The following is a 23,982-nucleotide window of genomic DNA, read 5'->3' as shown; positions in this document are numbered from 1 at the left end:
CATAATATTTGCTAAGCACTGCCTACCATTCTAAGTGCTTCACATATATGAACTCATTTAATCCTTACAACACTCTTCTCTCCATTTTCCAGACAGGAAAACCAAGGCACAGAGAGGCAAAATGACTTACCCAATGCTACACAGCCCCTCAGTGCCCAGCTGGGATGCAAACCCAGGCAGCCTGGCCCCAGAGCTCCCATGCTTTAAACACTCCACGGAACTACCTGGAACCCAGTGCGTATCATGATCTGATTACAACGCCGGCCTCCACTCCTGCCTGCACTGCTTGTGTTCCAGCCATCGGGGCTGGGCTCTCAAGCCCGGCATACCTTAGCCTACACCATGCTCTCTCGTCCAGCCCTCCGCTGCCCCTGCCCACTCTCGGCGGCTCCTCCTGGGAGAGCACAGCTTCATCAGTCATAAGGTGCTTCTATCTGCAACCAGCTCACCGGCTGCATAGCCCCGGCACTAAATATGCGAGCTATTAGGTTAACCTGCTGGATTTGATCACGTGCACACTGGCTCTAAAATGAGACACATTTGGAACACAGCCAGACGTTGCTCATTGATTCATTCTCGGCTGGAGGTAAATAGGAGAGAGAACAGTTTTGTTCGCCTCCAGAAAGACTCAAAAGGTGACTTGCCGGGGAGGCTTAACTTCCTCAGTGAAGCCAAATCCAAATCGCCATGATGGCCCGCCCACGCCGAGACCCCTGGGGAGACGCCCACAGGGGATGTTCCTGCCTATCCCCCAGAGTGCATGGGAGCTGGGGGGCAAGCCCAGGATGTCAGCCCTTGCCTTGACACCATTTGGAATGTGGGGAGGTGGGAGGTGGAGGCCTATGTAGAAAGGCCCAGTGGGCAGCAGAACCCAGACTCATGACTTTGGATCCTGCCTGCTAGCACGCTGCTGGCGCTTGTTTTTTAAAGAAAAGGGAGTCATTCAGTATAGAAAGCTAAGGGTTTCACCCCAGAGGGCGAGCTGTGCATTCCCCGAAGCCCCACCTCCTTGTAGGTCTTCAGGTACCCAGCGACCTCGTAGTAAACCGTCACAGATCCTGCCTCTCGAGCGACAGCCACACCTGTCCTGGGGTCGATGTGGAGGATGCTGCTGGCTGAGGAGCTCCAGGTTCCAGAGAGGCCTGGGAGAGGAAGCCCTGGCTGTCACTCGTTTTTCCCACAACTGATACTCTGGCCAAACCCTGTCCCCGGGGTGACGGTGCCAGCCTCCTGGCTGCCCTGCCCACCCCCATGCTCCACACTGCTGCCAAGGGAGCTCATGCATCACCCTATCACCCTCAGGGTAGAACCCATGCCTCCCGCTCTGCACCCCACATCTGGCCACTCCCCTCAGGCTCCTGGCTGTGGCCACCTGGAACCCCCTGCGGTTCCAGTGCACCTGCTCTCTGCTCAGCTGTGACCCTGACCAGAGTGAACCTCTGGCCCTTTCTCCCCAGCACCTCCCTGCTCTGAATCCCATGATCATTCCTTGTCCCGGGATGACCTGGGAGCTGGCCCTCCCCACAGCAGCCCCCCCGCCCCCGCGCAGCCCGTAACTGTTTACCAGTCCCTTTTTAGCAAACAAAGCAAGTGTCAAGGCTCAAGAGCTGGCACTAAACAGCATTTCTTAATTAAAAGCCAATCCCATTATATAATAGATACAACACAGTAACTCAACAACCACATCTACTTCTGGCCAAATATATATATATATATATATATATATATATATATATATATATATATATATATATATATATATATATTTTAAGGGCAGTATTTAACTTCCTTTTAAAATGAATTTCATTGGGTGAAAAAAAATCAGGGACTCAAGGGACGCCGGGGTGGCTCGGCAGTTGAGCGTCTGCCTTCGGCCCAGGGCATGATCCTGGAGTTCCAGGATTGAGTCCCACATTGGGCTCGCTGCATGAAGCCTGTTTCTCCCTCTGCCTGTCTCTGCCTTTCTCTCTGTGTCTCTCATGAATGAATAAATAAAATCTTAAAAAAAAAAAAAAAAAGGGAAGTCAATTTGAAAAAAAAAAAAGGAATGTAGGTCATGCATATACAGGTGGCATGTGAACGGCTGAAATCTGGAAATCTGCTGAATGGGGCCAAGGGCTACTCTTTGCTCACATTTCCTTCTAGATGTACACTGTCCAACATGGTAACCACTGGCCATGAAATGAATTAAAATGGAACAGATTGCTCCTCAGTCGCATTAGCCACATTTTGAGTGTTGGGTCGTGAATGCCTCCCATTAGACAGTGGATAGGGGGACATTTCCACAGAAACATCTACCACTCAGCGCTATGCTCGTGTAAGAGCTGGAAGCCTCTGTGAGGGGCCAGAGGGTACACACATCGGGCTGTGTGGGGCCGAAGGTCTTGGATGCCACTCCCCCTGGCTTTGTAGGGTGAAAATGGCCACCGAGGGCTCATGAATGAATGGGGGCCGCAGAGTTCTTTTTTTTTTTTTTTTAATTTTTTATTTATTATAGTCACAGAGAGAGAGAGAGAGAGAGGCAGAGACATAGGCAGATGGAGAAGCAGGCTCCATGCACCGGGAGCCCGACGTGGGATTCGATCCCGGGTCTCCAGGATCACGCCCTGGGCCAAAGGCAGGCGCTAAATCGCTGCGCCACCAGGGATCCCGGGGCCGCAGAGTTCTAACGCAGTTTGGTTGGCAAAAAGAGGCAGCACGCTGGACTTGGCCTGAAGACTCCAACACCTGCTCTTGAGCCTCACACGAGCTCTGCTGGTCTTAGCCCCACAGCAGGAGCCTAGTCCCATCCCTGGGACTGCCCCTCACTCAGAAGGGCTCCCTGACCAATGTGCATCTCTCTTACCTTCTAGGCCGACCAGAACTGTGTCCAGACACAGGACATCACCTACCACCACTGCTCCGGACAGTTCCGGGGAGATGGCCTGGAGCACAGGCAGCGGAACGAAGTCAGACAGGCCCACTTGCTCTGTGTCCCACACACTGAGCAGCGTCAGGCCGACGCTGATGGTGCGCACGACGCACGTGTTGTTGGTGCCGCCCTTCCCAATCTGCACAAACTCGTCTCTAGGCACAGGAGGGAGAGGCAGGCTCAGTCTGAGGGAAGAGGTCCCCAGCTCCAGAGGGACAGGCACGCTGAGTCCCCTGCCAGGTGAAGCCAAAGCCTCTGGCTGACTGTGGCCCCTGATGTCCCTCGGGCTCAAGTTTATCCAGCAGCTGCCAAGATATGAGGCCACCGCAGGCCACACGAACCAGGCCTCCTCTCCTCTTCTGTGGGAGGAACCCATGGCCCACAGCTGACGTGGCCCGTAGTGCATCCCCCACGTCCCAGGGCGGGAAGGTGGAGGCCGAGGGGCAAGGTAAGCTGCAAAGTGCTGCCCAGGCCCTTCCTGACAGTGAACCGGGACATCTCGGGAGGCACCACCTCTGCCCACTGGCTCATCTGTAAAATGGATTTGATGATGCACCTGCGTCCCAGGCTTGCTGTAAGCATTAAACCAGGTTGGTAGCTGTAAAGCACCGAGACCAGCAGCTGGCACATGGTGAGTGCTCAGTCGACACCAGCCAATGGCACTCTGATGGGAAGGCCTGGACAGGCAGGCCTCTGGGGTAGGGTCTCTGGCTTCATCACTTTCCTCCACTATGCCTTCTGACTCCAGAGCCCTGACCCGTCTCCAGGAGAGACGTGCTCCTACCACAAAAGGGCCAGCAGGACCTCTGTGCTCAGGGGCTGGGAGGACCCGGATCTACTCCCTCCAGGGCAGCCGAGGTCCCAGACAGATGCATGGCCCCTACCACATGCAGAGAGGCCACAGTTTGCCAGAGGCCTTCACGACTTGGGGCTCAGTATGTGGCCCTGAGGACGAAGACACGGTCCCCACATGGTGTGGAAATAGGCCCAGAGTGGTGAGCTGCCTCACCCGTGGAGGCCCCACAAAGGGCAGAGCTGGGACTTGAACTGGGTCTCACTCGAGGCTTCCTTCTCCACCATGCTTCGTTCTCCTATGTCTGGCCCTGGGTATGCAAGCAATCGGGGCCACAGATGGTGCAGGCCTGGGGGGAGGCCAACTTGCAATGGTCACCCACACCTGGATACGATCCTCTGCCCCCAGACTCCCTAGACTCTGGCCCCAGCTGTCTTCCCTCCCCCTGTGCCAGATGCTTCTCTGTCCTCTTAGCTGTTCTGTATGCCCCTGGGGCAGTAGTCCTCAAGCTTTAGAACTGCCCAGAGGCATCCTTACCACACAGACTGTTGGGTCCTGTTAACGTGCATTTCCTAGGACTCCCCAGGGCTGCTGATGCTGCTGGTCTGGGAACCACACTTTGACACTCAGTGCTCCAACAGACCCAGTCGGAGGTTTCACAGGCCTAGACTGAAGCCACGGCTCTCCTCCTGCTGTGGAGAGTGCCCTCTCACCTCATATAAGGCCTGTGGCCACAGGTATAGTAAGAAAGAGTCAGCCCAAAATGATCTGTGTGTGGAAGTACATGGGACCTGGTATTCAAACCCCACTTTCTGCCTGTGTACTGTGGGCAACTGGCTTGACCTCTCTGGGCCTCTACAAATGAGCTACCGGGAGGAATCAGCAAGATGTCATGTGGAAAGGCCTGTACATAATAGATGCAGTGGATGTCAGATTTCTTCCTCACCAGCACTGGAGCACTGGAAGGTGTGCACCTTGTGGGGTGACCAACTTTCATAAAGTCTATGATGTAATTTGCATCCACTGTTCACAGAGCCCATGAATGGCCGGGTTGGTTGCATTTCCCCTGCAGTCGGCTGTCACAGGTATGCAGAAGTCTCACCACAAGCCCTCCAACCACAAACCCTGACACCTGTGTCTCGCCTCCTGTATACCAGGAGACATCACCAACAGCTTCTCACGCCACATGGTCATAGAGACTCTCGACCCTGCTTTCCCCTCCCTCCTGCCTCCTGACCGAGTGCAGTGCTTCTCCTCGTGGCCCTGCCAGCATGGCACATCCCCTCCTCTCAGTGACTGCAGGTAACAAGGCTGTCCTCTCAGTGGCACTAGTCTGTCCAGTTGCCACCCAGCCACCTGCACAAATTAGATCCAGGTACAACCAAGACTCGCCTTCAGGTGAGAAATGAGTGTCACCTACACCCTACCTGTTGGTTGCAAAGCTGAGGACCGAGTTGTGAGCATGGAAGATGTCGCCGGAGCTGTCATGGAAGTGGACCGTGAAGGTCACAGTCATTCCCAAAGGCACGGCTGCCAGAGCCTCCTTGTTCTGAGTGTGCAGGGTGGGGCTCATGGAGATCCTCAGGTAAGAAACAGGAGACACCTGAGAACAATGAGCGGGTGTTGGGGTGACCGCACTGGGGACCAGCCTCCCTTCAGAGGAGGCGCCTGTCCCCAGCCGGGCCCCGCCTCATGAAGGACTGGGGGTGGAGTGGGGGCTGGATTGACTCAGAGGTCACAGAAAGAGGAAAGGCCTTGGCCTCCTGAGCGTCCCAACCTAATGACAAGATTCCCGCCTTCCCACACAGCAGGCCGGCCTTCTGAAAACAAAACCCAACCAACAGGAGTCAAAACCCATGACTTTGAAAAATCATTATTCTCATTTGCAAAAGTATCCCCAGGGCTTTGAATGTTCAGTTTCTTTAGGAAACCTGGCTCTCTCCGGGTGTTTCAAGTGGAAGTAATGCCCATTTGGACTGCAGAGGAAGCATTAACTGGGAGCCACTGTGTGCCTGCTGATGACCCAGGGAAAAGAGGATGGGGAGGAGGGAACCTGAACTCCAGAGAGCCTGGCCTTGGTCCCTGAACTCCGACTAAAATCTATCCTGGCCAGAAAGCTCGCCCCTTCAAAGACCTGATATCTTGGTTAAAGATCAGTGGGTGCCGTGACCGGTACACAGCTGGTGCTCCACACATATCTGCTGAAGTAGGATGAGCAGTGAGTCCCTTCCACATACTCAAAAAAGTAGGATGGAGGGTTCCCTGCAGGGCACCCACCTTCAATCAAAAAAGCATTTATTAAGGAAGCAGATCTGTGACCAAGGCAAAAATCTCAGACTTGAAGTACTGCATCCTACCTATCACTCAGGATTCAGAATGTGGCTATGAGGAGATGGAGGAGAGAAGTTCTTGGGACAGATCCCAGGACACCCGGCACTAAGGAGCATGGGATGGCAGGGGGAAGTGGGAGGCGTTGTGATGCATATGAAGGACACACATGGGCTAGGGTCCAGATCCTGACTCACTGAGTGACTCACTTCTATGGTGAGTCTCAGTTTCCTTGCCTGTAAAATGGGTCACTGAATTGTCTATCGTTACATACGTCATGCAAGGATTTCAGCGCCAGGGATCTAGCACAGGCAGCCAATGCTCATAGGCACTGACCCTGTTCCAGGTCCCAGCTACCCAGTCAGGACACTGGGGCACCAGGCCCAGCAACTCACAGGCCTCGCTGGGCCTCAGTTTTCCCATCTGTGAAATGAGGCCATTGAAATCAATCATCTCCAAGGACCTTCAGCTCTGACATCCAGGAGATGCTACTGTTTTTTTCCCTCTGGGACCTCTGCCTCCACGTTACTCTTCAGTAAATTCTTAGGTACAATTTCCCGGCTGGAAGGTGAATAGGTCCGTCTTACCCCCACGAGGGGAAAGCTTTTACCTCAACACCACTGCTTTTATTCCTACTCTAAAGAGGAAGAAAACATGATCCTACCTTTACAGCAAAGATGATGGTTTGGTTGGCCCCGAAATGCTCCTGGGCAGTCACTTCGATTGTGGATGTCCCAATCACAGGCCCTGACGTCAGGAAGCCTTTCTCGTCCACGTGTACCACAGGAACCTTCTCGGGCCCATCCAGGACGCGGTAGCTCAGAGATGCTGCACCGTCCCTTTGGAAAACACAAAGACCCAGCTTTACAGAGCGTGGCAGTGGGAGCGGTCTTAGTGAGGTGCCCAGCAGCCATCTGGGCTTCCCGCAGGCTCCTGGGAGGACAAGAAGGCCTGATCTTGGCCCCCACGCATCAGGACCTGGGTGGGCTGCCTGACTACGGCCTCCTTAGTCATCCATCGGAAACCTGACTTGGAAAACGGACGGTTCCAAGGAGAGCGCTGCTTCTGGGAGAAAAGACTGAGTGCTGAGCTCCTCTCATCCTTTGTAGGGGACATTTGCTGTAAAAGATGGTTTCTGGGGCAAATGGTTTCTCAGTTCCCGACATGAGGCAACCTGGCACAGTGGAAAGAGCACGGGACTCTGAGCTGAGCAGAATCTGAGCGCGGTCCCAATGCCCCACAGACAGCCGTGTGCCCTCAGGCACCTTGAATCGCCTCTCTCTGCCTCGTTTTCCTTCACTGTGCAAGGGAAGCCATGGTCTTGTCCTGTCCTATTGCCAAGGGCAGGGACCAGGACGAAAATGGGCTGCTTGCTCAGCAAGTGGTCTGTAAAGCTACTAATGATCTGCACTGGGTAGAAGACAAATTCCAGTGTTTCATATGCTCTCTCATGTTTATTATATAATAAAGCATCAACTGGAAGGAAAGGTGTTCAGCCCCTAGGATGAGCCCCCTTCACCTCGCTGTTTGAATGCAGCTCTACAGACCCTCCTCAGATGACATCACATAAATGTTATTGCTTCTGCTTCAACTTTCTCCCCTATCACCAATCCCTTCCGTGGAATCTGCAGAAGTCCAGTTCACCCTTCAAGACCCAGCTCAAGGGGCGCCTGGGTGGCTCAGCTGGTTAAGCATAGGTCATGATCCCAGGGTCCTGGGATGGAACCTTGTCTGGGGCTTGCTACTCAGAAGGGGAATCTGGGGCAGCCCCAGTGCCGCCTTCGGCCTGGGCCTGATCCTGATCCTGGAGACCTGGGATCGAGTCCTGCGTCGGGCTCCCTGCATGGAGCCTGCTTCTCCCTCTGCCTGCCTCTCTCTGTCTCTCATGAATAAATAAAATAAAAAATCTTAAAAAAGGCGGGGGGGGGGATCTGCTTCTCCCTCTCCCCTCCCCCTTGTTGTGGGCTTTCTCTCAAATACATAAATAAAATAAAATCTGGAAAAAAAAAAAAAAGACCCAGATCAAGCATCTCTGTCTCTGACACGCCTCCCTTAAATCCTCACACATAAGGCCCCTCTTTGGGATACGGCTTAACCATTATACATTATTTTATTTTAAATATTTTATTTATTTGTTCATGAGAGACACACAGAGAGAGGCAGAGACACAGGCAGAGGGAGAAGCAGGCTCCTCACAGGGGGTCCCATCTGGGACTTGATCCCAGGACCCCGGGATCACGACCTGAGCCAAAGGCATATGCTCAACTACTGAGCCACCCAGGCATCCCTACACCTTGTTTTATTGTTGGCCTTCTCATGCTGTACTTCTCTCTTCCCCACTAGAATGCCACCCAACTCTGTTCTAGGAGCCTAGCACACAGCCTAGCGTTAGACACTTGTGGTTGAATGAACACCATGTGTGTGTTTCGTGCAACATGCAAGTACTCCTGTGGTCCTTACAGCCCCCTACCTTGCAATTGCACTTCACAGGCAAGTCATTGATACCAAAGGTGCCCCGTGTGAATGCAAGGTAGGAGTTATGTTTGCAGATTTGCTTGTGCCTTGAAGACACCAATGTGCATCCCCATCGAGTGGGGATCTTGTTAAGTGCAGTCTGGAGTGAGGCCCAGGATTTGCATTTTAACCTGCTCCCAGGTGATGCTCATGCTGCTGGTTCAGGAATTACACCCATTGAACAGCAAGTCTTGAAGACAAAAGGGCACTGGAAAATTTAACTCTTCTGAGGTGGTACTTCTTTTCCTTTGAAGTAGCAGACATGAGCAGTGGGCATTAAAAGCTTTCTGGATGACAGGGAAGAAAAGATGGGCCCACGGGGACCAGTGATGTGGAATAGCAGGAGAAATCCCTGGTGAAGAGGAGGGGGAATGCAGAAGCCGCACCCACTCCAGACTGAGAAAGAAGCAGTTCGCTTGAAGCATCCACGGCTCCTGACAACTTTGACAAATGAGTCGTCGGACACAGAGCGCAGCTTCTCAGCCCTGCTGCAAACAAGCGCTGAGTCACGTACCTGTTTGTCTGAAGCTTTATAAATGAGTTGGGTGACATTAATATTTGTTCTGCTTCTATTTCAGGGTGCAGCAGCAGCAGTTTTTCGAATACCTGGAAAAGAGGGCGAGTTCTGTCCCCTGGGATGCACTGGAGTCATGTCTAGGTCCCTGCTCCCCTCCTGGCAGTGAGACCAAGGGGACCCAGAGATGAGAAGCACCACTGTGAGCATCTGTCAGGTGGCAGGTGAGGGAAGGGCTGGCTTTTTTTTTTTTTTTTAAAACTTTATTTATTTATTCATGAGAGATACAGAGAGAGAGAGAGCAGAGACATAGGCCGAGGGAGAAGCAGGCTCCATGCAGGGAGCCCCATGTGGGACTTGATTCTGGGACTTGAGGATCATGCCCCAGGCCAAAGGCAGGTGCCAAACCACTGAGCCACCCAAGGATCCCCAGGGAAGGGCTGACTTTTAAGAGAGGCCAGAGGTGTGAGAGAACAAGCAGACAGGCTCATGTTTGCACACCCTGACAGCAGCTGCTTCGTGAAGCCAGGGAGCACGGAGACCTCCCTGAGTTCCCAGGTTGGGAGATCTTTGTGGGCACGGAAGACAGCGAAAGATCCCCCTGTAATGTGGAATTACAGGGCCTGCAGTCTGGTCCTGCTGCTCCTCACTGTGGTCCTCTCAGAATAACCCCTATCAGCCCCATCGACCCTCATCTTGCTCCCTCTTGTCATGCTCTCATGGAGGCACAGGGGGTGGAGGCGGGGGTGGGGCATGTCCATGAACCAGGCCAGCTGATGATAAACCTGGGAGTGTTGGAGCCAATTTGATCGGCACTCCCCAGGAGCCCCAAGGCCTTCCACGGCTCCCCACCCCAGATCTTATGGAAACTCCAGACCCCTCCCTACAAGCACCCTAACTGCTCACCACCCTGCCAAGTCCCTTTCCCTAGGGACCCTTGGGACGACCTCTCTTGGCAGCTGGGCCTGGATGCTGAACACAGCTTTGAGCTCCCCACTGGCTTCTGATCTGATCAGACTGGCTGGAGTCTAGGGGCCCAGTTTTCCAAGAAAACCCCTTCCCTCCCAGCACTGCTATGTTCTGATCATATACATAGACTTAGATTTCTTCATCTGTAAAATGGGTCTAAAACCAATAATCCTTGCCACGTCTGTCTCAAAGAGCTGTGGGATTCGTGTGGCAAAGTGAGTGGCACTTCCTGAGTGGTGAATGATAAATGGCCTATGGGAGCCAGATGGGGCTCTGGTGTCAAGGAGCCCTTCTGCTAGGCCAGTGGTACTGAGTGGAGCAGCCTCACTGGTTCTGACTTGGACGCACGCACACAGGAAATACACCCACAAACGGGTTTCCTCCTGTTTTTCTTAAATGCGTATTCTTTGTTGCCCCTCTTCATAAGGAGGTGAGGGTACAAGAGAGATCTCACTTTCTTGTTAACTCAAGTTTAAGAAAAGCAACAGTGCAAGCACCAGGTACACAGTGACAGACACGTGGCCTCACCATTGGGGGGCCAACGGGGGGAGTGGTGGGGCCAGCTCCATCAGGGGGGAGGCTGCTTCTCATCTGCTCATTCAGCCACGTGGCAAGACGCTGTGGCTTCGGGACAAGCTGCCTACCGGATTTTTATACAACATCTTCCTATTTTTAAATATTGGCAACAAATAAAAATCGTTTCAGAGCACTGGATGAGCCAAAGCAAATACATCTGTGGGCTGGATCCAGCCTCTCAAAGTTTCCAATGTGCTCAAACCTCCAATGGCTGTCAGCTAGGGAAACTGAGGCCCAAAGATGTTAAGGGACTCAAGTGAGGTCACAGAATCTGGGAGCTGCAAAGCCCCATCTTTAATCCTGAGAGACACCAGACATTATCTCACTTTATTTTTAACTGGAAAGAACATATATTTGTGTGTATTTGTGTCTGTTTGTATCTATATTTACCCATGTATGTGTGTGTCTGTCTCTGCATGTGTATGTATGCTTACAGGTCTGGGAGTGTCTGTATCTGTGTGCACCTGTGTGTGTGTGCACATGCGCGCGAATGCACGCAGGCAGGTGAGGGGGTTGCTGAAATGGGTGTTCCTTTCTTTGATAATCTTTACCCCTGATGAGGTAAGTGTCTAGGTTAGAAATGGTTTATTTCATTTGAAGAAGGGGCTTGAATCTGATTCTCTTCTCATGATATTTATTTTTTTTATTTATTTTTTTTTAAAGATTTTTTTATTTATTTATTTATGATAGTCACAGAGAGAGAGAGAGAGAGGCAGAGACACAGGCAGAGGGAGAAGCAGGCTCCATACACCGGGAGCCCGACGTGGGATTCGATCCCGGGTCTCCAGGATCGCGCCCTGGGCCAAAGGCAGGCGCCAAACCGCTGCGCCACCCAGGGATCCCTCTTCTCATGATATTTAAAAGCCCCTTTTAGTTTTTCTTTGCAATTTAGGGAGACCCCGAGGTTACTGAGTCCCAGATTAGCAGAATGGGGCCCTTGAAGCTAAAAATGCTCTTCAGAAGCAACTTGTCACTTCCCTAGCTTTACAGATGGGTCTCGAAGGACAGGGGAGCTGGGAAGCAGGGTGGAGAGAGAGACACAGGTGCTGAGCCCTGGGTGGGAGAAGAGCTGGTGGGTTCTAGGTCCTGACTCAGTGGCGTACCCCTGGGGGCTCCGAGCAGCGCCCCTCCCCCTCTGAGGCCTGATTTCCACCTGTGAATCGATGGGTCCCACTGTCTCCCAGGCCGTCACACAGCACAGCCCTCCAGGCCTTCCAGGGCTCACCACTCACTCACTGTGACCTGGAGGGGGCACTCTGACCCATACCCCTCAGGCTGCAGGCTCATAATCCAGCAGCAGCACCCAGGGCTCCTGCCCTGCTGGCTTCACGGGAGCAATTCATAGGTGAGACAATACTGGGAAGCAGGGGAAGGCGGGTCTGCCTCTGTTAAAGTGCTCTGTGAGCATTTGTGAAATAAACACAGACAATTCAATGAAAGTCCCACTCACGATTTCCCAGCTTCTTTCTACCATGAAGGTGCCTCGGACTCCAAGCGCAGAATTATCTGCTATTTGGGGAATGAATACAGCAAGCTATTTCAGACCCCAGGCCTCTACCCGCAGCTCCTTCCACCTGGCCTGCCAGCTGTCCACCCCCAGGCTGATGCCCTCGGGCAGCCCCATCTAGGGGCTCCTGACCCCAGCAGGTGGAGAAGTCATCAGGTACAGGGTGGTAGAAGGGTGAATGTGGGCCCCGATGGCCCCTGGGCGGGGGAGGGCCCCTGGGTTGGCACTCGCTTTCCCTCTAGCAGTGGCTTCTACCTGCCTGCCCTTTACCTGGATTTGGATCTCGTCGGTGAGTTCTTTGGTGAGGCCATGCAGCTGCCCGGCTGTGGGGTCCAGAGCCTTCACCACCACCCTCAGCCCGGTCCGGCCTTTCACCCGGCCATGCACGTTCATGGCAAAGTTGTACTGTGATGGCAGTCGGAGGGAAGCCTGGGACAGACACCAAACACATTCTCAGGGAGGGCCTGGGGCCCCAGTAACCCCGACAGCTGCCTGCCTGTCCTTGAAGGCTGCTGCCTCCCTGCTCTGGCCGGGGCCTGCTAATCCCAGCACCAGTGCAGCACGCAGCAACACGCGGTTCACAGGTGCAGGTGGGTCATGTTGGGTCAATCTGGGTGGATAGGCAGGCCTTCTCAGAGCCTTTAGTGTGTGGATTGGGCAATGAACAAAGAGGGATGGTAGGCTTGGCAGTGTTTCCCTAAAAAGCCCTGCTGTTGTGAGATGTCTATGCTATGGGAACAGTCTGGGGAAGCCCCCTGGTACTGGGGACAGGACCCTCCCAACCACCCTTTCCCCACTGGACAGGGAAGACAAGAAGAAACCTCTTCAACCCACCCCCACTTGGGTCCTGCATGACCAAGGTCCACTGGGGGTGGCAGACTGGAGTCACCAGGGCTGGCACCCTGTCTCATTTCCTCCCTGGCTCACTGGGTGACTCTCACAAGTCCCTTCCCATATATGGGCTCTGGTCAATACAGAGAGGGGGTTAGACCAGGGAAAGGCCAGGGTCCCTCTAAGAAGGGCTAAGCAGAGGGGAGTTTGCCCTCGGGGGTAAATCTGGAGAAAGCCCCAGCACTGCCAGGCATCTCCTCAGAGAGAAGGTCAGAAGTTACAGAGCAGGGACCTGACCAAGAAGGCCCTGTGATATTCCAGAATTCCTGTGACCTCCCCACAGGGCTGCCCTCTGAGGTGGGTTCCTACAAACCCTGACTGTAGCGTTTGGCAAGTGTGTGCTTGGAGTGGAACGGGCTGTGAGAAGGGAAGCTGGGAGCCCATATTCCTGGACACGAGAGGACTAGGAGTGGAGGAAGGACACGAGGTGAGGATGGTGCACTGGCAGCATTTTCTAGGTGTCCTAAGAGGGCACAGAATGGGGCCAGGACCAGCCTGGGAGCCAGGATGCAGACATCATGTGCACAGATATGGGGATAACCTTCCGCGCCTTGGACACTGGTGCACATGGTGGGGAGGGGGCCCTGGGGGGAGGGCAGTTACCTCGTGGTGTCGTCCCCGGATGTCCAGAATGTCCCGCTTGGTGACGGACCAGTGGAAGGTCAGGCCTGGCACAGCATTGCCAAAGGAGAAAGGGTTCTGACTGTTGGTGATGCCAGTGATGTAGACAGGCATCTGTAGGAGAGGAGCCGGGCCCATGACCACTGGGGTCCCGCAGCCCAGGGGGCCCCACAGAGACCCAGGGCACTGCCTGAACTACCTCTCCACTGCCTGGCTACTTTCCTATCTCCTCGCTGCATGGGAAGCTGCACCCCATTCTTCCCTCACCAGAGATGAGCCCAGCACGGATGTGGGAAGGGTGGTGGGAACAGCAAATGATCAGATAGGAGACAGAGCTGGCCCCTCTGCGCAGTATCCTTGGGCTGTGGACAATGTCTCACTTGGCTGATAGCACCCCCCCTTTGTGATGGGACCCCCCCAGAGCTCCAGGGAGCCTGCGGCCTCCTGAGTAGCACAGCTCATCCTGCCCCTTGGTCCCTGCTCATGACAGGGGGGCACAGGTGGGATTCACAGGCTCCATCAATCTGTATTTCCTGAGTGACTACTAGGGAAAACATGCATGGGAATACTGGAAAAGCTAAGAACAGACTCATGCCCAGCTGCCTGGGCCAATCTCCAGTTCCATCCCTTACTAGCTGTGTGACCTTGGGCAGAGGCCGTAAACTTTCCACGCGTTCATTTCCTCATCTATAATAGAGAGGTGACACGGGTAGCTACCTCACGGGTTGTTAATGACCATCAAAGGAATTACTGCACAGAAAGCACAGAGTAGAGTACACACCATATAAACCTTAGCTCCTGTTATGTGCCAGGTGCTATTCTAGGTGTGGGAAGGTGGCAGACTCAGGGGTAGGGGGGTGGGGGGCAAAGGCGTCACTCAGTAATCGTGCCAACATGGAACTGGAGAGGGCCAAATGCTCTGCAGACAAGGAGCTTTGCGCTGAGAGACAGAAAACCCCAAGTACCTGGGGGGGTCTGGAGCAGGAAATGCAACCAAAGCTCCTAAAGCTGAGCCCAGGGACAAGCAAGTGTTGAGCAGGAGAGGGAACAGGGACCTAGCAACACTCCCCCCAAGCTCCTCCTGAACCAGAACTCTGAGCCTAAGACCTGCCAAGAGGCTGCTCAGAGAGCAAGCACAGCTAGGAGGGGCCAGAGGGGTTCCCGCCTCACCTGGGTTCCCGTCCTCATCCGAGTGATGGGGGCACGGATCCTCACGGCCTGGAGAAGCAGCACCTCCACCTCCACGAGGTCCTAGGGAAAGGGTTTTGGAGTTCAGGCTGGCCGCAGTAGGGCCTATGTGCTCACAATGGCTGTTTCATGAAGGGACCCCTCCAAGGAGGATCTTGCCAAGGCCAGCTCAGCATCCCCTGGCTAGTAGGCACTCACAAGATGCCCAACACGATGTTCCTCTTCCCAAGGCAGCCTGGCTTTGTGGGTGGCTCATCCCATGCAGATCTGGCCAAGTTTTTCCCGTTCCCTTAGGGGTCCCAGCCTGGTCCTCTGAGCTTCCAGACCTATCTGATTCAGTTGCTCCAGGTCAGTACCACGGAGACTTGGGGGCAGTGACTGGGGACTGTTCTTCTCTAAGCTGGGTGGCCCTCATAGGACAGGATTCCAGATCCTCCCAACCCCAAATCTAGCATGTTTCTCTATGTATGTGAGCAGGGTACTGTGACAAATGTAGACACGGATAGAGTCTGGTTAGAGCAGACTGTGTATCTATCCTCTTTCATTCTGAAGTCTATATTCCCATTCATCTGGTCAAAGATTAACTTTATTAGGCTTCTTTGTAGTGCTACTGACTAGCTGACACCAGGCTACTAAGACCCTTAAGCTTTCTTTGTGTTTGCTCATACTGCACCCACCTTCTGGGTCTTGTGACCTGGGCTAATGCCTGGCATTCAACAGGTACTCAATAAACACCCATCCTCTTCCTTCCCTTTGTCTTTTCCATGGCCCAGTCTCCTTCTATCCATCCTGGCCCCTACCTCAGCCATGGGTGCTGATTCTGTGACCTGGTTTGAACAGATGGGACTGTCCAAACTGGGGACTTCTGAGCAGAAATCCCATACACGTTGTGGACACATGGGCCTCAAGCTGGGCCCCTGCTGACCTAGGCTCAAGAAGATGGCTTTCAGATGGAACTGGAAGCACAGCCTCTCCATCTGCCAAGGGGCACCACCAGCTCCTCTCCTATTCCACCAGATGGGAGACACAGAGAGAGAGGTGGCCCAGCAAGGTCAGATCACAAAGAGAAGTGGCCAGAAGGGAAATGCATGGCTGCCTGCCCCTCTGGCCGAAGTTCCAGCCAGCTGCCATTTCAGCCACCTGGGCCCCCAGGAGAAGAAAAATAAGCTAGTTCCTGAAGCCATAATCCTTTCTTTAGAAAGGAAAAAAAGAAAAAAAAAAAAAAAAAAGCAAGGCCTCCTTGGTCCTTCATCTTATTCTTCAGGATGTCTATCTGAATCCTGCTCAATGCCACAGGACAGATTTCACATTCCCAACACCTTCTTGTCGTCTTTATAAAATCGATAGGTAGAACCAGGGCAGCTACCTTCATGATTCAAAAAGACTTTGTGGTCTAACCAGGATATTTGCAGAGACACTGAAACTCCTGCAAAAGGGAGTAAATCAATGAATTCAATGTCGGATCAAAGTCAGCCTCTCAGGGAGGAGGATGCATCTGCCTCCCCTTCCCTGGGATGGTGCACGCTCCTGCTCTCCTGGGTGCCCTGTGTTCAGATGCTGAGAAGTTGGGGGAGCTCATGGACCCCTTCTAGGGGGGGCCCTGAATGCTGGACAAGGAACAAGGTGACAGGTTCCGAAAAGACTGTCCAATAGTCATGTTACACAAAATGACTCTCTCTTAGAGCCTAGATTTCTGGCATGCTGGTGACCACTGCAGCTTCCTCAGAGATGCTTCCACAAGTCACCACAGGCAAAGCATGTCAAGAAGAACAGGAACATTCTGAGCCCTGTTCAGGAAGTGGAGACTCATCTCCTGTCTCCCTTCCAGAGCCCAACGAAGTGCCCACTCCCGGGAAACAAGTGACACTATCAGACTTAGAAACCAACTTTCGGGGCGCCTGGCTGGCTCAATCAGTGGAGCATGCAACTCTTGATCTCAAAGTTGTGAGTTCAAGCCCCACAATGGGCGTAAGCCTACTTAAAAGAAAAAAAAAATCAACAACAACAAAAGAAACCAGAGTAAACAGACCTCCTTGCCATCATAGCTGACCAGCGCACCAGCTGCTGCGGGGAGCAGTGCACCCCATCACTAGTGGGCCCCAGTCCAGGGAGGATTTGGAAGCAGCCATGGCCGGCAGAGCCCACGCGCAATACCTGAGACACGATGACGAGCTTGCCGGTTTCAGCATCCACAGCCTGTACGACCCCAGACACGGTGCCATTGCCGACAGCCAGCCCCCGCACCAGCCCTGCGCTGTTCACCACGGCAACGCTCTCGTTGCTGATGGAGAAGAGGATATTGGACTGGGGCTGTGGGCCGCCCTCTGAGGTGATCTGGAGTGGGGAGAAACAGCACTGTCCAATCAGCCCCTGCTTATCCCTCAGAGGCGAGGGCATCGACACCCCCCGAGCTCTCCATCTTTGCCCTCTGATGCCCCCCCCGGGGGGGGGGGAGGCCATGGGGTGGGGGCAGTGAGCAAGCACAAGGCCTTTGGCTCCTACCTGCATCATGGCCCCAATGATCAGCGTCACTTTCCTGGGAATCAGCCTAAACGGAGGAAAGACCTGCATGTGGAAACACAAGAAAGAAGGGGCCACTGTGTTCCAAGCTTACACAGCCGGGCAGAATTCACCCTGAATATGTTCAAGGAGAGGGACACCTGGTGCCTGGACATCCCTCCTCTGTGGGAGGGGACTGGTGAGGAGCCTGGAGGAGCCTGAGGGTCTCAGCCTACCCGTGGGCCTGAGGATCTGTGGTTCCTGGGGACACGCTCTGCTGTTTGCAGCCATTCATTTTGCCAGACGTGAAACCCCATGAAAATAAACACATCTTATTCATGTAAGACGCCCCCTTTAGGGCGTGGTTCTCGCCGCATGGTCCCCTGACCAGCAAGCTGTGTCACCTGAGAACCATCAGAAATACACATTCTCCGGCCCACCTTAATCTATGGAATTGGAATGGGGGAGGTCTTGAAATCTGTGTTTTAACAAGTCCTCCAGGGGATTCTGATGCTTGTCAAAGTTCACATTCCATTGCCTTCAAGATTCTCCTCCTTGCACTGAATTTCTCCAATTTCTACTGAGAAGTTGCCTGTGAACAGTTATCTTCTTCAACGCCCTTCAAACTTCTCAGATGAAGAAAGAGGGGCTTGGGGAGCGGGCAGGGACAAGGATGCCCTTGTCTCTGCCGCACGGAGAGCCCAACCTCTTCCCCCTGCCTCCCCCACAGTCCCCGCCTAGCAGGAGCATAGGAAGAGCCTGTACGGTGAACGAATATGCCAGTCGGCCAAGGGGCTGCTTTGTGCATAAGGATTAGTCTCTGTAGGGCTGTGCTATTTACAGGCAGAAATGAATTCTTCTTCAGCAAAAGAAAGGAACCCTTGCGTCCAGAGGCACAAACCACAACCACCAGCACCAGAACAGTTTAATATCAAGTCTCTAGCCCCGGTGTGGAGACAAGACCTGTGGTGGACGCTGGCAGGAGGCAAGCAGTTGAGGGCTGCAGCAGAAGGAGAAACTTGGACATGAATATCTGGCCATGGCTGCCTTGGCCCCAGGGACTGGGAGGCTCCTATGAGAACCTGATGCCACAAGACAGTCCCAAGTCACACACGGAGAGTACTCCAGAGCTCCCTGCTTGCTCCAGGACCTGCCAGCTCCAGGAGCTTCCACCAGAAAAGCCCACTGTCTCAGGGTCAGTTCAGACTGGCTACCAGAACATGCTTCTACACGTGAGCCTAATAAGTCTGCAGCTTCTCCCCAGCCACTCCTTTCTGGCACTTCAGGGTTTAAAGGCTAGTCCACCACTGCCCTACTGTGTGACAAGTGGCCCCCCTTCTCTGAGCCACACCATGCCCTCCCCCACGTCCCACAGGGAGATTCAAGTAGCCCGGCCCCCTCCCTCTGGTGCTGCCTCCCCAGGCCTCTAGGACTGAGGATGGTTCCCTTTTAATCAGAGGACATCACAGGGCATAGATTTTAATAAGGGTTCTCCACAGCAGCTTCCTGGATGACCCCTAGAACTCCTAGCCCATCACAAAAATGACACACTTCCTACTCCAAGTGCATGCACGCTGGACTGATCCCACAGGGTGGGAGGGGAAACCGCTTTACCTCAATCTGCTGTGGGGCTGAGTTGATCCGCTGTCCAGCTTTATCAGTCACAGTCGCAGTGAGACTGGTCTGGCCGATGGCCACACCATGGACACGGAACGTGGCGGTATAGTTGTCAAGGGCTTCGTCAAGGGCCCTGGAACAGAGGGAAGGGATGCGACTTCTCCCCAGAACCTGCCAGTGCTGTCCCTGAGATGGCCTCCTTTGACCCCCGGGGGACTCACACCAACGTGATGATCTGAGAAGCCGCTCGGAGCTTCAGGTCCATGAAGGCAAAGTATTTGGCCAGGAAAGGCTTCTTGTGAAAGTCCAGCACACGGACATACGCCTTGACTGTCTTCCCAATCTCCACCTGTATCACGGGGGACAGAGACTCAGGGTGGCCTTTTTTTAAATAATTTTTTTAAAGATTTTATTTATTTATTCATGAGAGACAGAGAGAGAGACAGAGAGAAAGGGGCAGAGACACAGGCAGAGGGAGAAGTAGGCTCCATGCAGGGAGCCCGACGTGGGACTTGATCCTGAGACTCCAGGATCACACCCTGGGCTGAAGGCAGATGCTAAACTGCTGAGCCACCCTGGAGGATCCCCTTTTTACAATTTTTTTAAAAAAATATTTTATTCAGGATGGCCTTTGAATGACTAATGCTATCACCTGTGGCACTTTAAGGCTTTCTACTAAAGCGTCTGTGACCTCCAACCCACAGACCCAGCGTGAGCTCCAATCAGCCAATCAACAAATGAAAATCAATTAAGTGCTTATTGTATACAAGGGGCCTTGGGGGATACTTGGATGCATAAATTACACCCCCTGCTCTTAAAGAACTAAGAATCTAATTACAGTGATAAGATGCGGCCAGAATAGCATACAGTAGGCATTCAATAAGTGCTCATTGACCAAACAGCTCACACCTGGCAGCATATAATACATACAGGAAGAACCTTAGACTATGAAGAGTCAGAAATGCTCAGTGAAGAAACAGAAGTCTGATCAGGAAATAAGACCACAGAAGGAATATTTGAGGCTAAGAGGATACTGGCTTTTCAAGTACTCTAAGCAGCTCAAACATTCCCCTTTTAATTACTAACTATCCTCTCCAGTCCAAAAGATAGGAACCTGATAGCAACCTCTGTAAGCCTACCTGTAGTTCCTTCAGGTATTTGGAGCAATAAAAATGCCCTCTTTACATTAAAGAAAAGCTTAGATCTATTATGTATTCCTTTTACAAAAGCATTGGCATTTATGCATTTTATTCACTTGCCACTAAGATTGCCAAGAATCCAAAATCCATGTACCAGGGAGAAAATTCACAATCAGGAACCTACAGCAGCTAGAGGTCAGGAAGTCTCAAGTTGGGGCTAATGAGGAAACAACTTCGGGCAGGATTTATAGCTGAGCTTTACTGATGGCAACTGGCATAAAGAAGTATAGCCTCAGAGCTCGCTCTACATTGTGCACACGGAGGGACCGAGGCGAGACAGCACTATCTGCTGGAAGCCACTCAGGAGGTGGGTACGGAGACTCAGAAGCCAGGAGAAAGAGCAAAGGGCACAAGGAAAAGAACTCTCCCAGCCTCACCATTCTCCCCATCTCTGTGAACCAGCAGCGAGGGGCCGTATTTAGGAAGCTGCTACTGACCTTGTCAACCACGCGGACATAGAGCTCCTGAATGTCTGAGACGTACACGTCTGCCTTTGCCGGGGCCGGGAAGGCTAGGCACAGGTCATGGATCATGATGGTCGACATGCCCGGGAACAGAGGGTGCACCTGCGAGGTTGGAGAGGGGCTCAGTCCTTCGGGCCACCACCCATGAGGCAGGGTCTCCAGGAGACCTCCAGACCAAGGCTCAGAAGCAGCAGACAAAGAAAATCCTAACCCAAATACTGCCCCATCTACTCCTCATTAGGAGCCCCTGCTGCCAGCCAGGGGAAGGGCCTGCAATGTAAAATGGTAGAGCTGGGATGGATCCCAGAGAGCATTTACTTCAACTTGGTGCAATTTGTGAGAAGGAAAAAATGTAAGTTGCACAAAGAGGGCAGTCTATGGCCACGAGGCACCCAGCAACTGGGAGGTAGAACAAGGGTTCAAACCCAGGATTTCATGTTCCCTGTGCAGGCCACCTGCCCAGCAGCTCTGGCAACAGTAGAGTGTTATACATGACATAGCTCCTTTCTGAATTCAGCTCTCACAAGTCTTAATCTGACCCCACAGAATCTCAGAACCTGTCAAGGGACCCCAGAGGCCACCATGGTCTCAAGTGTGAGCTCTGTGAGTCTCATTCATCCTGATGTTCATTTCTGCCTCAGCCATGTTTGAAGCAGAGACCTCATGAACACTGAGAGGATGGACATACCTGAGCCACTGCGTTCCAGTCTTCATTGCAGACTCCCCGCTCCCCACTTTAAACCTCCTTCCTGCCCTATCTGCTTCTAGGATCCCACATTCACAAGCACCTCTCCCCAGATGAGCTGTACCATACTCACTGTCTCATGCTGCAGAGAGACTAGCAGTGATGTGCGGTACTGCTTAGGCATGTATCTCAACTGGGTGGTCTGGGGGCTCGGCAGGTGGGGGGCAAACCACGGAGCTGGTGGGGGAGTCTAGAGGGCTGCTTCCCATCTCTGTCTGGCCCTGGCTTTGCTGGCTGCAGTTTGTGGTGTTGTAGTCATTTGGTGGTGGCGAGGGGAGAAGGGTGAGTTATAGTGAATAGGTGCTTGCAAAGCTAGAATTTTGATACCAAGAACCTGTTGGGGCAGAGGAGAAGGAGGGAGAACAGGTTTCTGACTCTAAGGAGACAGCCAAGTGTGATCACATCATATCCAGCATAAAACCCTTCAAAGACTGCCCAGAGAGGGCGTTCAAATCCTTAACATGTCCTATAAGAACCTGGCACGAGCTGGCCCTTGCCCATGGCTCTCATGTTATTACAAACCACGCTCCCTCACTACTGTCAGGCTCCAGACACAGTTTTTTTTTTTTTTTTAATTTATTTTTTTAAATTATTATTTATTTATGATAGTCATACAGAGAGAGAGAGAGGCAGAGACAAGGCAGAGACATAAGCAGGCTCCAGGCACCGGGAGCCTGACGCGGGACTCGATCCAGGGTCCCCAGGATCGCGCCCTGGGCCAAAGGCAGGCGCCAAACCGCCGCGCCACCCAGGGATCCCTCCAGACACAGTTTTGCTCTGTTCCTCAATGCCAACTAGCGCCTGCCTGCCTCAGGACCATAGCCTGTCTTAACAACCTGGGGCTTTCCCCCCACAAACCCCGTGTTCACCTGCTGGCTCCTTCTCATCCTTCAGGCTTCTGCTCAAGCATCCTTCCTCAGGAAAGTCTTCCCGAATTAAAGAAAGCTTCTTCACTACCTCCGCTCATTTCTCCTGGTGCAGCTTTACTGCATGTAATTCGGCCATGTCAGAGCCCACGGTCTAGTGTCCGTCCTCCCACAGGTTGTGGCCTCAGGACTGGGCCTAGCATCTGGCACAGGCTCACCCCCCAATAAACACGTATTGATTAGACCAAGATCCAGGGTCACAGCTCTAGGTCACTGTAGTTACAGCAAAGAAACCTGGCACTCCAGCCTGCTTGCTTAGCTTTAATTTTAGCTTTGCTAAGACCTAGAAATTCTAGGGGGAAGAAAAGAGTCTATAAATCCATGGATCCTCATCTCTTTGGGAAGCGTTGATTCTGGTCCAACTCCTTCAATGCACATATGGGGAAACTGAGGCCCACACAGGGTGGGAACCCAGCCTCAAAGGGGCAGCACTGGGGAGGAAACCCAGGTGCCCAAGGTCCCAGTTTAAGGCTCCTTCTACCACACTCTGCCACTTCCCAGAGTGGGACGTCTCTAGCAACCACAATGGAACTGTGAGCAGGGGAGGACAGGGCCTGCTGGAACAGGCCAGAGCCAGGGCAGGCCCAAGCCCACAGTTAGCTGGGAACATGAGGAGTCACAAGCTTGGCCATGCTGGAAACTGCCAGTATCACTAAGCTCAAGGGCACCTCAATGCAGATGAGGCGTGCCCAAGTTATGCCACATGGTGACTTAAAAGTCGATTAACAAAGATCCCAGAGCGGAAATCATGATGGTATTCCACTGCGATGCCCGTGCAATCTGAGCCGTCGCCAACCCGAGTGTGGTATTAAATAAGGGCTGGGGAGTAGGCGCCTGGGAATCACCAGGCCTCCCATTTTGCCAAGGACGATTCACCCTGGCTTATTCCTTTTCCCTCAACGAAAGCACATTTAAATTTTGAGAGAGAAATGAGAACTTTCTTTGAAAACCGAATTCAAGGCTCCAATCTAATCCTCCTGCAGAAGTTATTGCTGTCAGGAGCTGGCACGTCCTTCACAGCACCACGAAATTACATGTTGCACTGGCTGCTGATAGACTCACGCAGGGGAATGCATGGCAGGCTTTTTTTCTTTTTTTCTCTCCTTCAAAAGGACCATTTTGCACATTTTAAACAAAGACAGAAAATGGTGAGGGGAAATCAATCTGTTTTCCACTTGATTTCCCAGAGGCTGGACATCCAGCCACCTTCCGGGTGACAGATGCAAGGGCGGCATCAAGTGATCTGGCCTGCCCCCTCCCCGCTGGCCCGCACCAGCTCACCTCGCCCCTGCTGAGGAAGGCTTCAAGGGAGAGCCTGCCGGGCCACTTGGGAGACACACTGCTCTTGGGGAAGCGAAGGCATTTGCCAGGCAGCTGGTGGCAGAGCTGGGAACTGCCTCGCCGCTAACCCTGGGCTGTGGCATGTCTGGGCATTCTGGATCTCCTTGCTTGACTGACATTCAGGAGGATGTGCATGCAGGAGAGGAGGAGGGGAAAATCCAGGCCTAGAGTGAATTCTAATTTCTAAGTGTTGAAAGTGCCACCTCAGAACTTCAGTGAGTACTGAGCCAAGAGGAAAGTCCTGTCATCTCTTCCGAGACGATGAATGCGTTACTGCTCATTAAGACACTGGTGGCAGAGCCAGAGGCGGCCCCCCTCCCAAGTAGGCTGCAGCCATGAGGTCTGTTTGCACCCACCCAGCCCCAAGGTTTTGCCTGTG

General features: G+C 53.0%; 1 protein-coding gene across 2 annotated transcripts in view; it reads right to left on the bottom strand.

Moving 5' to 3' along the window:
• NUP210 (nucleoporin 210) overlaps window positions 1–23,982 on the bottom strand; it is a 106,334-nt gene that overhangs the window by 10,374 nt on the left and 71,978 nt on the right. For both annotated transcript variants that reach the window (XM_041761489.1, XM_041761488.1), the window contains exons 21-33: window positions 20,565–20,693; window positions 19,150–19,277; window positions 18,926–19,061; window positions 17,315–17,377; window positions 16,967–17,146; window positions 14,795–14,875; window positions 13,607–13,738; window positions 12,383–12,541; window positions 9,061–9,152; window positions 6,697–6,871; window positions 5,132–5,307; window positions 2,846–3,066; window positions 1,006–1,142 (exon numbers count right to left, since the gene is read on the bottom strand). In XM_041761489.1, the coding sequence (XP_041617423.1) occupies window positions 1,006–1,142; window positions 2,846–3,066; window positions 5,132–5,307; window positions 6,697–6,871; window positions 9,061–9,152; window positions 12,383–12,541; window positions 13,607–13,738; window positions 14,795–14,875; window positions 16,967–17,146; window positions 17,315–17,377; window positions 18,926–19,061; window positions 19,150–19,277; window positions 20,565–20,693 (1,809 nt within the window). The remainder of the gene's footprint in view (window positions 1–1,005; window positions 1,143–2,845; window positions 3,067–5,131; window positions 5,308–6,696; window positions 6,872–9,060; window positions 9,153–12,382; window positions 12,542–13,606; window positions 13,739–14,794; window positions 14,876–16,966; window positions 17,147–17,314; window positions 17,378–18,925; window positions 19,062–19,149; window positions 19,278–20,564; window positions 20,694–23,982) is intronic.

Source organism: Vulpes lagopus, chromosome 7 (assembly GCF_018345385.1).
Source record: "Vulpes lagopus strain Blue_001 chromosome 7, ASM1834538v1, whole genome shotgun sequence".
Classification (NCBI taxonomy): domain Eukaryota; kingdom Metazoa; phylum Chordata; class Mammalia; order Carnivora; family Canidae; genus Vulpes; species Vulpes lagopus.
This window is presented reverse-complemented; position numbering and strand designations above follow the sequence as displayed.